Here is a 15,833-nt window from a genome sequence, read left to right on the forward strand (position 1 = left end):
ATATCTATTTCTAGGGGTTTAATTGTGTTTTCTTCAAAGCTCAGCTCATTGTAGTAAGATGGAATTCCCTGTGAATAGAAAAACTTCCCTGCCTTAAAGTTTGAAATTATGAGGTGACTTTGGCTTAGTTTACAATGAGGAACGCATGAAGTGAGTCAAGTCAGTCTATGGCCAGCCTGTTGACATTTTCTTTCTATTTTGTCTTTTAGATGCACCCACTGGGCCTGTGTAATAACAATGATGAAGAAGACTTGTATGAATATGGCTGGGTAGGAGTGGTGAAGCTCGAACAGCCAGAATTGGATCCCAAACCTTGTCTCACTGTCCTGGGCAAGGTAAGCATCAGGCCTTCTATATCCCTATCATTGTGGTTGGTGTTTTCCACCTATGTGTTTCGTGAGTTTCAGATAGCTGGTTCTGGAGAAGAGCCTAGTTGGTAAAGCAGTCTTTCCTCTGAATCTCTGTGGACACAGCACCATGGGCTCATGAGCTCTAGCCCTGAAGGAGGCCCCAGCCTCAGAGTCTGTTCCACCCTTGCCTACTGGGTGGCCTTTTGGGCAAGTTGCTTTCCCTGGAAGTCTGAATTTCTTATATGTGAAATGTGTTGATAGTAGAAACCTAGACACCTTTGGAGTCGAATGTTTTAGGCCTCGATTGTGGGGTAGGGAGAGTTAGGAAAGTATTATGGTGTTAAGTAATCGTTGGGACTTGGGGCCATGCTCAGTAATCACATACATTCAAATATATGTGGCAAACCGTGTGGATATTCACATTAACCGGGATAACTAAAATCTAAACAGCCTTCTGTTAGCCCACAGCTGCTTTGCCTCCAGATGAGTTCAGCTCCATTAAGTCTTGCTGTCAAGTATGTTATGGAAAAACTCTTGCAATTTAGACCTTCCTTGGTTTCAGAATAGCAGACAGCAATTATGGCCCTGCATTAGAACTTAACCTCACAAGTGACTAGGAGGCAAGGTGAGATGTAATACCTAGTGCCTCATATGCCACTGTTGCCTGTTGCCACACCATTTAGAAGCACTAGCAAACAAAACTTCTGACTGCAGTATTAGATAAAAATGAATTTATTTTGGAAATCCATCCATTGGGAGCTTTTAACCTGATAGGTCATAACTTGTTTTAAAGTGGATTATTTTGTTAAAGGGAAGGGTTTTGTGAAAGTAATTTGGATTTTTGGTTGAGATAAAAGTAGTCCCCTAAGAGTAGTCTTAATTGCCTAGACATTTTTTGGTCCCTAAAACTGTAGATTTGTGTATTACGGGAAGACAACTGAGTCCTCTTCCTGGAAACTGAGGCTTCCTTGGATATCCAGGCAAGAGAAGAGGTGGTATTGGTGCAGGGAGCTGTCACTAAACCTAGAGAATCTCCTGCCAACCACTCCTCAAAGGTCTTTGGTCCTGGAGACCCTCGTAAGTCTAATATTTGTGTGGCTTTTATGTCCCTTTTGCCTTTTGAGAAGCTTCATGACTCTTATCAAGTTTTCTTGCCCCTTTACTGGAGGAGAAAACCTGACAGAATAATGGTCTGTTTGGTTTATGGTTCACTAAGTTGAATCAAGGTGTTTGTGGTGGCTCAGCATTGATACTTAATCATTTTAGTAGTTGACCAGAGCTGCTTAATGATGGTCAGGAGAGCAGTAACCCTTTTGAGAGTACGTTAGTGTTTTCCTAGGAGAAATGCCAGCTACATCCAAAGGGTCGGAACAGTGCTTTCCTTGTAGGTTTCTGTTTTGAATGATGTTTGCTTTTATGCTTAGGCTGCTGCTGTTCTATGCTCAGCTTATTGGATTCATTTGTTTCCCCCGCGTTGGGGGGAATCCACCACCTGTGTCTATAGATACATTGGAACATGGTCCCAGAGTGTAACCCTTATTGTCCTTTAATGGTTTAGTGATTGGCACTTGTTGAAGTCACTCAGAACCAAACTGTTTCCTCCACTGCCTGAACCAACTACACCATGGTTTACTTGGTGAGTTTCATATGGTTGAGAGCTTGCTGGTATGTGAAGCTAGGTCAATGGAAACCTTAGATATATATTGAATCACTGAGCACTTCTCACGTTTACTCATCATGAAATAATTATTGAATGTGGGGGCCTAGGAGTTCAGTGTATGGCTCTACCTGCCTAATAGTGGCAGCTTATTTTCACTGTGAAAGGCTGAGACTGGGGTGTGACACAAGGCAGCACATGTTTGCTGTTGCTGTTTGTCTGAAGAGTTGGCACCTGAATAAAATCATTAATAAAGATGCCTGGGCCAGACTGAGTAAGAAGGTTTCCCATTTGCTTTAAATGTGGGTTAGTAGAGGAGGTATGATGAATTAGGGCAGTCTCCTCTCCTTTTATTCTTTCTCCTCCTCCTCTTCTTCCTTCTCCTTCTTGTTGAAAACTTTAATTTCATTGACTTTGCCAAAGTTTTCTACTTTCCTGGTTGCCAAGGGTAGACACAAAAGATTCCGGTGGGGGAAGGCCGTAATCCTCCCAGCAGCTCAGCATGCCAGTCGCCTGCAGACAGTATGATTTTCCTTCTGTTTTCTTGGCTTTCAGTAGCTATGGCAGGGAGTGATTTGATTGGCAAGGAAAAGCACAAAGGCATAGGAAGTGGGCTAGGGGTGTAGCTTGGTGATAGAGCTCCTGCCTAACACGTGAGAGCCTTGGGGCCGTTGCCAGCACTTCAGTAAAGAAAAAGAAGTTAAAATGCATAGGAAGAAGTCACAGCCAGCCCACAGTGCAGGTAGGGATGGAGAAATTACTGTGAATGGATATTGACAGTTGTCTCTGTTGGCACAAAAAAGCATGTGGGAAACCAGGAAGACTAGACACAGGCCCCTCTTGCCCTACCCTACCAGGCCACAAAAAATCATGAGCTGAAACCTCGAAGATTTCAAGAAACGTAAGTGCCTCTCTAGGAGTTGAAGTTTTGTTTTAAAAGCAAAAGACATAAATTCATCACCTTGGTTTACTACCAAGGGCTTTTTAGTTCAACCCTTTAAACTCATGAGAGAAAAATAATTTTTATGATCACATCCTTCTAATATTTTTGATTCTGTAGAAGGTACAGACAAGATCATCTAAGAAAGTAGAGTTGCCGTAAGGATGAACTCCACAGGGAAGAAGCAGTCCAGAACACCCACTCAGGTCCTGCTTCAGGCCAGGCTCAGGCAAATCTGCAGCCATCTGTGAAGATGATGTTCTGGGGCCTTGCTTGTCTGAAATCCTGAGCTTCTGAATCATTGTTAGGATCTTCCCTAATGCTCTCATTACTCATCTGAAAGTCTTAACCCCCATGACAGTAAAACAGTAGAATTTACATTTGGGGGCAGCAGCTTACTTTTAGAAGAGTTTGTTTGTTTGTTTGGTTTTTGAGAGAGGGTTTCTGTGTGTAGCCTTGGTTGTCCTGGACCACACCCAGCAAGAAGAGTCTTAAATCATTCCCAAAGTGTAAGAGTCTGTATTTCTCAGGCATTTCAGTCACTCAGTTTCATCTTACAGGGGCCAGGTGTGGTGGCACACACCTGTGATCCCAGTACTCGTGGAGGCAAAGGCAGGTGGATCTGTGTGAGTTCGAGGCCAGCCTGGTCTCCAAAGTGAGTCCAGGACAGCCAAGACTATACAGAAAAACCTTGTCTCAAAAAACAAAAACAAAAAGAATCTTACAGAGCTGCAAAGACTTTAAAAGATTAATCTTAATCTAGTTATTATGACCCATCAAATTCACAGAGATTCTCATGATGTGCTAGAGTTTCTAACAGAATTCCCTTGGACTGAATTCTGAAATTCAAGGTTAGATAAATCCCAAACCTCAGATAGATAATTCTGTGCTAGCTCTTTGAAATACAGTATATTCAGCAGGCCTGGATCTGCCTGTGTCCGGTGCTTCAGAAGATGGTAGGGGGAAGTTAATGAAAAGATGTTTAGAGGATTTTATGCTAGAAACGCCACCTTGGCCTAGTGATCATAGAAAGGCAATGTTAGTTTTTGCTCCTTTGTGAAACACCACCTCTGATTCCTATAGGACTGTTAAATGTTAGCAGAGCACTTAGCTCAGAACATGGCTGGTGCAGCCATCCTGGGCAGGTAACTCACTGCCTTCTAGGAGCTTTAGATGCCTTTGCTTGTCATACTGACATCTTGTCCACATTCCATGTTGTAGTGAGGAAACTGAATCCTGGTGAGGCTTTCCACATGATCTGAGATCGAATCACTCCCAAGGGCCTGGAGCTCATCAGTGTTGAGTTCTTGTCTCCTCTTGTCTCTGCCAGTCTTTTCTAGATAATAAACACCAGCCGCTTCCAGTATCATTTGGGTGTGGTCAAGACAGTTGCTTCTATATGGTAGAATCACAGCTCTTCCATAGACAGGGGATTTGCTTTGAAGATTGTGCTGTATCATAGAACCTACATCTGGTACTGCCACTCCTCACAAAGTCAGCAGCCCCTTCCCTGTATTTCTCTGTAGACCTGGATTATCCCCCCAACCCACTTACTCTGGAGATACAACCCCAGTATTCCTGGTTTTGAGTCTAAGATTCCAAGAAAGGGATTCATTGGCCCATCTCAAATCAGGAAGTCTTCCTTAGGCTGATCAGTTGTGTTCTGAGGCTGAAGACCACTATGAAACTAAGCCTGTCTCACCTTGTCATATGTGAAAGTAGGAAGAAAATGTGTGGTGGTGATGGGGTGGTGGTGAAGTGGTGGTGGTGGGGTGCTGGAGTAGTGCTGAGCTGCTATCCCTGAGCAGGGCCTGTAGTTGCTAAGTCAAGAATGCTGTTACATGATGGTGGGCAATGTTCTCAGTTTATCCCAGGTCACTTGACGTGAGTCTATTGAGAGAAGACTCTTGGGTCACATGTGTTAGCATTGTAGAGATCTGTACATGGATATGGTCATGGTGACTGAAAGAATGCCACCCAGAATGGACTGTGAAAGCAGAAGATAGAGAAGAACGGATCAAAGCAAAGGGGGAGCCAGAGGTTCTTTAGAGGTGTGGAAAGTTGAGGAGGAGGAAAGCTTACATGTCGAGGAATTTGATCTTCATGGAGCCATTGAAGGATTCTGATAGAATGGCTGTATCATAATATCTGCTCCTGGGGGTGTTACCTTGGCAGTGACCAGACAGGATCAGGGACCCTTTGCTACAGGGTGTCTTAGGGAACTGAATAGGCTCACACAGCCATCATTTTTAGCCAAAGGGAGTAAACTCCGGTGAGGAGTTAGATTTGCCTCTGTCCTGCTCAGTTTTCACACTTAAGACCTGCACTGCAGAGACTGAAGAGCCTACAGAATGACAGGAAGAAACCTGCTATGCCATGAGCAGAACTGCTTTACAAACTGGCCTCCTAGTAAGCTACAGGGAAGCCAATGGTGAAGGCTGATAGAGAACTGTGCCTTGTGCTCAGGCTGCCCTTCATCCAGATCAGAGTCTCAGGAAATGTCATTGCAGAGAAAAAGAAAAATCTTGCTGTTTCAGTTGGCTTTCTATTTCTGTGATAAACCACTGGTAAAAACCAACTTAGAGAGAAAAGGGACTGTACATGGGCACACAGGCACGCACCCCTCTCTTTGGTTCTGTTTCTCTAGTGAACCCTGATTCATATACCTGGTGTCCAAGGTGATCAGAAGTCAGAGCCAAGGGATGTTTTTCTTTTACTCAAGGTTTAAACTCCAGTTGTAACAGTTTGTTTATTTGTTTGTTTTCCATACTAAGGATTGAAAATAGCCCACTCGAACCCTCCAACATGTTACATGAGCACTCTACCACCAGGTTATAACCTATACCCCAGTTTCAACCCTCCGAAGCTCTGTGACCCCCGCAATCACTCACCCATCTGCATGTCCAACCTACCTAAATAGGAGCAGGATCTAGAGGAGAGAGTTCATCCATTGTTAGTCATTGTTCCTAACACAGGTGAATATACTATACAAAGTGGCTTTTGTTGTCCATATTTTCTTCCTCTCTTTCTCTTCTTCCCTTACTACTTTTTTTTTTTTTAAGCATCCAAAGTCATATTGCTTTGATATAGAAATACAGAAAGTGAAATAAATGGTGTTTGGTAGACTCTGGGATCTGGGAACATGAAAGTTTGTTTTTAGTTGATAGCCATGATTGACAATGTGAATTTACTTCATGCTGCTGACCTGTGCACTTAATAATTAAAACAGTAAGTTCTATATTGTGTATATTTTACCAAGAGAAATTGTGGTGTCTCTTGAATCATTTTATAGTATGTTGAGTAGAATGACAGTAGGTATAAATAATTATAATAAAGTGGGGTGTGTTGGTTTATGCCTGGAATCCCAGCACTTGAGACTAAGACAAGAGGATCATTGTAAGTTTGAGGTCAGCATGGTTTATGTTTTGCTCCAAAACACAGCAAAATAGCAATAACAACAGCAATGACAGCCCTAAGTTTTTGTTCTGAAGTAATAGTGTAGTCACATGAACGGATGCTTGATACTTCTGAGTATGGTATGCAGTAGGAAAAGAGAAATGGCCAGAGAGCCCCATCCTCCTCTGTACTTCAGTCTATCCCAGGAAAGTGTCTTTCCTGTCTTTCAAACTGCAGCTCTTAAAATAGACAAGTTTGTTTATGGTTTTTGTTGTTGTTGGCAACAAAATCCTACCTTTTAAAAAATAATATTTCTCTGGGAATATCATATAGTGAATTTTGATCATATTAATACTTCTTCCCCAAATACTTCACATCACTCCCTGCCCCCCTAACCACCAGCTTTACGTTCTCACTTGCTCTCTCACTCTATCCTCCATTGAGTCCAGTCCTTACCTGGGCAGCAGAGTAGAGCTGGCCGTGGCAGCATGGGCATGGAAGAGTTGGTGGGCTAACCAACAAGTCAGCTTTCATCCAGGCCCAGATCCAGGGCTTTGATGTGGGCCACGCCAACATCCATCCTGTCTATGATGGAGTGCATGAAGCGCTGGTCCTCCACATCCAAAGCTTTGTGATCTCCATGGCACAGGGCAACAATGGAATGTCTGAGAGGAGTCCTGGAGAAGATCCAGTATTGATAGTATAGCAGAAGCCAGAGGCTTCAAACCAGACCAATGACTCATTGCAATGAACATTTGCAAGCAAAGATATGTGGGCAAAAAGTTAAACTGTGTGACACACCGGACATACCACAGCTTCCACAGTGAGATGTTTGGGGTTTTGTTGTTGTTTTTGTTTGTTTGGTCAGTTTGGTTTGGTTTGGTTTTTAATTTGTTTTATTTTCAGGGGGAGGTTACAAGGGTGAAAAGAGGATATGAAGGGACAGGGAGATGAGTGGGATTGGGGTACATAATGTGAAATTCACAAAGAATCAATAAAACTGTTTAAAACATTTTTTCTTAAGGCTGAGACATGCACTGATCAATAGGGATGGCAGTAATTTTATTAGGAGGTGTTTGCTGTGTTCATTTACTAGAATAATGGTAGTAGGTTTTCCCTTAGGGCCCATGACTTACCTATGGGTTCTTGGCTTTGTTGACAGTGTCAGCTATGGGTTCCATGTCCTAGAGTGGGCCTAACATTTGCTACCCATAATATTCGCGTCACTATTGTATCAGTGGGCATATCTTGCCAAGGAGGGTCATTATTGTAGCTCGCAGGGTTCACAGTTGGGTGAGATTGATGCTTACAGTTCTGCCGCTATAGTATATGTATAGAGATGATGTTTCTAGTTGATACCATCTATATTTCTCTATGTTGTAACTCAAGGATGTGTCTTCAGCAATAGGTTCTTGCTATCATATTCTGGAGGGTAACCACTAGCATGCAGTTCCAAACAGAAGATTGGGTTAAAAGGTGACTGCACTGTTCCTTTCTTACATAGTGGGTGGAGGAGAGGAAAGCAAATCTAATTGAAATAGGAAAATGTTCCTCACCAGGTAGCAACACAAGCTTGTATGTTTTACAGTAATAGCAGTAGTTGCTGCTTAAATGTGAAAAGAAGAAGAAAAACAAAACAAAAAAAGACACAGGCAGGAAAATTTTCCCAAAGTGCCAGTGGCCTCATGATGCTGAATGGGTTTTGACAAATACCTTGGACTTAGAGCTGTTCTCTTCTGGGAGCTGTCTCACTGGCTTCTCCAGTAAATACTGAGCCTAATAAGGTTCTAGTGTAGATGTTAATCCAACAGTTCAGGTTTTAAAGTGTGACGAGGGGATGCTAAGGTCCTTTCCAGGACTCACTTTTCAGGTACTAGAATACCGTGTTTTTTCACTCCATTCCCTCACAAGTGTGTGGTAGTACTTTCCAAGGATGTAGTTCTATATGCTGACTTCATCCCCCTCTTGACTAATAGAATATGTGCTGTGTGTTCTGTGTATTAACTCTATGTTTTAGTTCCTAATAAGCTAAATATAAATAGCTATAACCCATATAAACAAAGTTTTGGAGGGTACTTAATTTTTGAGGATGTACAGTAAAATCTGAAATCTAAGTTTGCTAACCCAGTGTTACGTTCCTACTGCAAGATCACCTGACAGAACTCAGCTAAGCTCTGTTACTGTTACAGTCAGTGGGACTGAGTAGGCACACAGGCCCTAGAGAGCAGTGTATAAATAATAACCAGATGAATATTAGTATCTTAGAACATGTTAGTATCTTTGAGACTTGCATTGGTATATAGCCTTCAGCCGTGACTTTCTAGAAACAGGGATTACCTATACCAAGATGAGTCTTTACCGGAGACAGGAATGTTTAGGTGCCTGGTAAGCTGTGGAGTCCTTTGTGAGCCCTGTGTTTATTGGGTGGGAGGAGAGGTGCTCATTCTCAGCACTGCACTCTCATTTGGGGGTTTCCTCACAGACATTTCCAGGAATACTTGAGTATCTTGGTCCTTGTTTTGTTTTATTTTTTGAGACAGGGTTTCTCTGTGTAACAGCCCTTGCTGTCCTGGAACTCACTCTGTAGACCAAGCTGCTTTGAATTCACAGAGATCTTCCTGCCTCTGCTTCTTCAAGTGCTGGGATTAAAGGTGTTCCACCACCGCTGGTGAGTGTCCTGGCCCTTAACCCATGCTCAATTCATCCCATTTCAAGAGAAATTATAAAACTGAAATCCTGCGTCTAAAAGAAAAAAAAAAAAGCGGCTGGCTGCTCCAGCTGAAGACTTTATTTTCAGCAGGCTGCTTCTGCTCTGCAAAACTAGTAGGTCATTGTCACATCCTGGCACAAGGGCACATGACCACAGCTCATTGCCTAGGCATCCCTGGAAGCATTCTATGCAATGCTTAGAATACTTCCTGTATCAATTATTTTAGATTTATTTTCTTTTTTAATTATAAACATATACCTTATTTGCAGATACCCACAAAGGCCAGAAGAAGGTTTCTGATTTTTTGGAGCTGGAGTTACAGGAAGCTGTGAATCATCTAACATGAGTGCTGGGAATCAAACTCAAGTTCTCTACAAGAACTGCATTCTTAACTGCTGAGACATCTCTCCATCCCATGTCCATATTTCTATAGACTCTTTATGTATTACATTGTTTTCAATCAGGCACAATGTTTTAGAGACATTTTTAGTTTTTAGAAAAATATGTTGGGCCAGGCTTGTTGCTCAGCATCATATTGTGTACAAGACAGTCTCCACCACAGAGAATTCTCTGTCTTCAAAAATTTACTACAAAATAAGGAAGGAAGGGACAGGAGCAATGGTTCAGCAGTTAAGAACATCTGTTGTTCTTTTATAAGATCCAGGTTTAGTTCTCTGCAGTCACATGGCAGCTTACAATGTCTGTAACTCCAGTTCAGGGGATTCAGTGCCCTCTTTGGACCACCTAGAGCATCAGACACACACTTGATGCACAAACATGCAAGCAGAACACTTATACATACAAAATAAAAATAAATTTAAAAATAAGGAAAAAAATAATAATCTGACCTCAAATATCAGTACCATTAAGATAGAAAAGCCCTCTTTTATTATGACATGCAAACATTCTTGTCCCCCCAAAAATGTTAGTTCTACTTCTTCCTCCCTCATTCCCTTCTGTGCCTCATTGTTCTTAGTACATGGTACTTTTATTCTATGGAGTGAATGATTGATAAGCCTTTGGCACATTGAGGGGTATACAGAACCCAGGCCGTTAAGTCAAACAGCCTGTGTATGAATAATTCTACTCAGCAGAAGCCAAGTGTCTTTAAACCAGTTAATGTCTCTTTGCCTCTATTTCCTCAAATCTCCTTCTATAAAGAGTTGTGATGAGGGGCTGGAGAGATGGTTCAGTGGTTAAGAGCACTGCCTGTTCTTCCAAAGGACCCGGGTTCAATTCCTAGCACCCACATGGCAGCTCACAACTGTCCATTTCCAAGAAATCGGATACATTCATACTAATACACATAAAATAAAATTTTCTTAAAAAAAAAGAGTTGTGATGAGCTGGCAAGATAGTTCAGTTTGCTGTATAAGTCTAATGCCCTGAATTTAGTCATCTAAGCCCACAGTGAGAAGAGAGAATTGACTAAAAGTTGTTCTTCTAGCCTCCGCTCTTATGTACATGTACACACACACACACATCACAAATAAATGAAACTTTTTAAAGAGTTGTGATTATTTAATGTGTGTATATATATATATATATATATGAGTGTATACATTTATACATGTATATAGATATGCCAAGTTCATAGAAATTCAAGTTTCCTTCTGTCCTCAAACATACTTCTGCTGAGCAAATGGGATTCTGTTCCTGAAGTGAGTTTCTTACTGGGTAGGAAGTTTGGAAGACTATTCAGATTTATTTTAAGGAACACATGCTAAATATCTCCCATATTTAGCAAAAAAAGGAATTTGGTAAAAGAAATCAGACCAAGGGGAAAAAGATTGGCTTGATATGAATGGAAAAATTAGAAATACCGCTTTGCTTTTGAAAAGTCTGGTTTAAAAGTCAGACTTTTTAAGTGATGTTTTTCATCTATACCTAAATCTTTGTTAAAAGATTGTATTGTATTAAACAAGAAAATATATGTATCTATATATGTGTACACTATATACACACAGTATATAAACATTGTATATACCATATATATGTGTGTGTATATGATGAGATACATCATTAGCTATAAAAGGCTAAAACTGACTGGTAGGCTTAAAGGAGTTTTGAAGTCACTGCTAACCCAAGGGGCACAAGCAGCTTGGCACCTTCAGGACTCAGGGAAGCCTGCCTCTCTGTCTTGCTAGTCGTTAGCATTGTCCCCATTCATTGAACCGCTTTCAGCAGAGCTGCAGTGAAACTGTTCCAAAACACAAGGGGTGGTAACAAGTCTGCCCAAAATGCTCATCAAAGGTAGCTACTGAATTGTCTATTTTGAGAGGTTGTGACTCTAATGCATTATACTTTCATACTATATAAAATGCAAGAACCTCACATATATGGGAACTCATACATGTACTAACCTGCTTAAGTGGCAGTTTCTGGCCACATATTTATCCCCCTCCACAAAAATAAAATCCAAGTAGATCAAAGGCCATAACATAAAAACAGACACAACAACCTGTTAGAAGAAAAAGTGAGGAAGAGCCTTGAACTCAGTGGTACAGGAGGCAACTTCCTGAAGAGAACACCAACAGCACAGGCTCTAAGATCAACAATCAATAAATGGGACCTCATGAAACTTAAAATTTCTCTAAAGCAAAGGACACTGTAAAGAACTAAACAACAGCCTACAAATTGGGAAAGGATCTTCACCAACCCTGTATCTGAGAGAGGGCTATTATTCAGAATATGTAAAGCACTGAAGCAGTTAAACAGCAACAAATCAAATAAACCAATTAAAAAGTGGGGTACAGAGTTAAACAGAGAATTCTCAATAGAGGAATATCGAATGTCAGAGAAACACTTAAAGAAATGTTCAATGTCCTTAATTATCAGTGAGATGTGAATCAAAACAACCCTGAGATTTCTCTTCACACCTATCAGAATTGCTAAGATCAAAAACTGAAGTGACCACACATGCCGGAGAGGATGTGGAGAAAGGGGAACCCTCTTCCATTGCTGGTGAGAATGTAAACTGATACAACCACTTTGAAAAGCAATCTGGCCTTTTCTCAGACAATTAGGAATAGTGCTACCTTAAGATTCAGCCATATCATTCCTAGGCATGTATCTAAATTATGCTCAAGTCTACAACAAGGATTTTTGCTGGTCAAGGGTGATATGAGAGCTGCCCTGACAGTTACTAAGGCCATGGAAAATATAGATATTTCTAACCTACAAGTACACATACCCACACACACCATTGTACTTATGTAGCATCGGAGCAAAATACTGCTACTCTCCTCACTTGGGCATAGAATCTCCTCAAGACCGAATAGGGAGAATGGAGATATGGACAAGAACCTGTCTGCTGGCTTTGGTCACGAGACCTCAAATTCCTGACACAAATACCATATCTTTTAATTATTTTACTTTGTGCTTCCTTTCCAAAGATACTAATTTACACATACATGCACACAGTTCCTGGGAACCATTCTGTTCCTGAATATTCTTCTCCAAATCCACTGTTAGGCTGTGTGACCTTTGCCTTTTCTAATTATAAAAGAAAAGGGGACAGTGAGAGGGCTCAGCAGGTAAAGGAGCCTGTCTAACAACCTGAGTTCCTGGGACCTACATGGTGGAAAGTTGTCCTCTGACGGCCACACACTCACATGACATGCCAATGCCCTACTCCACTCTCCCCACATACCCAAAATAAGTAGATATAATAATACATCTTTTTTATGAAATACCTAATTAGTTTCCATAACCAAGACCATGTAGACGAGACTTTACATATTTAATACAGTATATTGTTCTGTAAAAATATGAACATTCCAGTTACTCTGAGCATTGATAGAGTTGATAAGATTTTATTCATCCTGAAAAACTTGTGCTATTTTTTGTGCTAACTAAGGGACTCAGCCTTCATGCTTCAATGTGAACTTGTCACATTTTTCATCAGTTTGTCTACTCTTAAATCAGTCTTAGAGAAAAGTGGAACATGCAAGGGACCTGTTAACCTTCATTCCTAGCCCCATTTGTGATGTGCATGTGTGTTTGTATAGGTATGTGCGTGCATGGTGTGATGTGGTGTGCAGTATGCCGGTGTGCACCTGCCGTGTCTTGTGTGTGATGTCAGAGGATAGACTCTGCTGTCCTCAGTTCTTCACTACTGAACCATCTCCCCAGCTCTGCTTTTTAAATTTTTTAATTACTATTTACAGGCTAAAAACTTTTAGCTTTTTCATCCCTTTGTGAACAGCAGATTCATTTGTAAAGATCAGGTTTCCTTTTTTTTAATGTCACTTGATAAAAATCTGAGGTTTGTTTGTTTGATTGATTACTTGGCTGTTTGAAGTGCTGGTTGGTATAAGCCACTCTATACCTGCAGCTTTTCCTTTGTTAATTTCTGGAGTCTCATTTTTTACAGATTGTTATTCTTCTACTTCAGCATTTCTAATTATAGGATTGGTGGTCACCACTTGTACCTGGCTTCAACAGAGGTGTCATCTGAATCTCCTAAGTACAAACTAAGATCATGTTGTGTCCTCAGACCCAAAAAAGCTTCTGTAATATCCCCATATTAACAGTAGACTCAAATGTGAGAACAAGTTTATTTAATTTGAAAAGAAAAACCCAGGGTAGGCAAGCTGTAAATCTCAGCAGCTGCCTGAAGGAAAAGAATGGAGAGGAGAAGAAAAATAAAGACATGTCATTTGAGTTAAGCCAACATGGAGTTCAGCCACGTGATTGACAAGTAGCTACATGGCCAGGATTTAGACAATGAGTAATGAAACCCAAAATATCAGAGAGAGGAGAAAAAAAAATAGTCTCTGGCATCCAAAGAAAACGACAGATGAGAAAAAAAAGGAATGGCCACACCTCAGAGGAAGGTCTAAGAAAGGTTGGGCAAACCTCATCTCATAGCAGTCTTGGAACTCACTTTGTAGGCCAGGCTGGCATCGAACTCAGAGTTCCAGAGATTACCTGCCTCTGCCTTGAGTTCTGGATTAAAGGTGTGTACCACTGGTTACATAGAACGGGACTGCTACTCCAACTAAAGTGTCTGGGCAGGGAAAACTTTATTCCTGATTAAGAGAGTATTCCCAGAAGGGCAAACACATAGACAAGAAGTACATTGGTTTTGGGGTTTTCAAGACAGTGTTTCTCTACATAGCCTTGGCAGTCCTGAAACTCACTCTTGTTGACCAGGCTGGCCCCAAAACACACATATATCTGCCTGCCTCTGCATTGGGTTTTTATACTAACTCAGGTTACTGACAATAAATGCCAAATATTTTTTTATGTGCTAGTTTAATTTCCTTTTTTGTTAAATGTTTTCTCTAAGTGAGGGCACTGAACTTGACCACTATATGGGTAGAAAGAAAGGTTTATTGGGGCTCAAACTGCCAAGGCTACTCTCAGGGGCCAGAGAGAAGCAAATGGCTTGAAACCAAGTGGATTTTATATGATAGTCAGCCAATCAGCAGGGTGGAGGATTTTTGAACTGATAACCAGGTGTTGAGACAGACCAGAAACTAGATACCTTTTACAAACCCAGGTACTTGACCTTTTGTTGATATTATTAATATTTAATAATTGACTTATCTTTTAGTTAAACAGCAGTTATTCCTAAACCAGTAATCAGATGGCTCTTCGCTGAGATTCACTAAGTTGTCCTTTCTGTTATATTTTATTATAGAAATATATTTGAAGGCCTTCTGGAATTCCTACTGAAGAGTTCCTTTCCTCTTTCCAAGAGTTTTTAAGTTAATAGGGAGCCAGCAAACATTAATCTGTCCCTGTCCTAATCTGCTTTGTAGGATCCCGTGATTCCACCTGGGCCATTTGACCACAGTATCCAGTGATGGGAGGGTGGTAGTCAGGTCCCCTCCGTTCCCATCTTAGTAACAGAATGACTAGGTTATGGATATGGAAAGATGAGAGAAGCAACATATAGGAGCCTCCTTTTTAAGCTAATGATATTTCTAGAAAATGCATCCTAGAATTCCAGAAAGTATTCATGAATGTGGATGCCCCAGCTGGCCAACCTCTGGACCTTATTTCTCACGCACTTAAAAGTATATTGCATCATTTCTAAGAGAGGGAAGACAAGCCTGTCTACCTAGGTAAAGGCGAACAGATGCTCGCTACAGAAAGGGTGTAGGCCAGTGACAACTGTCAGTAAGCCTCCCACCACTGCTACGCTTTTAGTGCCTTTGAAAAGAAAACAGCTCAAAAAGTTCTGCCTTAGAACATTCACGATCAAAATGTTTTCAGAGTAACTTTTCTCTCAAGATTTGCTCAAGAACACCAGACTATAAATAATTTCCCTTACTGATAGCCAGGCCCTTATTCTCAGGCAGGCTTGGGACTGGGAACGAAAAGAGTGGCTGGCATTCTGGAGAGGCTACGGAGAATACCCACAGACAGTGCAGTGATCTGTTCATTGCAGTGACCTATCTCAATGAAATGGTTTAATTGGGAACTAGCCCACATAGAAGCCTGACTGTAGGCCACTCAGCCTCAGCAGCAAACAGGCTGATAGGCAGGTACACATGGCAAAGAAAGACAGGCATACGTGGTTTCTCATCTACTAGACCTGTTTTCCCAAGTTAGAACCCCTCTCCCCCCAGTTTTATTTTCTTTTTTAGCTGATTTGGAGACTATCCTTTCATCTAAGGCACATTCAGCCTTTGTGGTTGCATGTACCATTCTCCCTGGTACATGGTTCTCCATCTAATGTTATAAGGGAGTTAGCTTTTATTTTAAAATGGTTGTGTAAAATAATAATAATAATAATAATAATAATAATAATAATAATAATAATAATAA

At 41.1% G+C, this 15,833-nt stretch overlaps 1 protein-coding gene across 1 annotated transcript in view; it reads left to right on the top strand.

The window, feature by feature from the left end:
• Positions 1 to 209: 209 nt before the first annotated feature.
• The window catches only part of Znrf3 (zinc and ring finger 3), a 53,971-nt gene continuing 38,347 nt past the window's right edge, over positions 210 to 15,833 (top strand). The window contains exon 1 of the mRNA XM_055623773.1: positions 210 to 335. Coding sequence (XP_055479748.1) covers positions 210 to 335 — 126 coding nt within the window. The remainder of the gene's footprint in view (positions 336 to 15,833) is intronic.

The sequence above is a fragment of the Psammomys obesus genome, unplaced genomic scaffold (genome assembly GCF_907164565.1).
Source record: "Psammomys obesus unplaced genomic scaffold, mPsaObe1.curated_primary_1811, whole genome shotgun sequence".
In the NCBI taxonomy this organism is placed as follows: domain Eukaryota; kingdom Metazoa; phylum Chordata; class Mammalia; order Rodentia; family Muridae; genus Psammomys; species Psammomys obesus.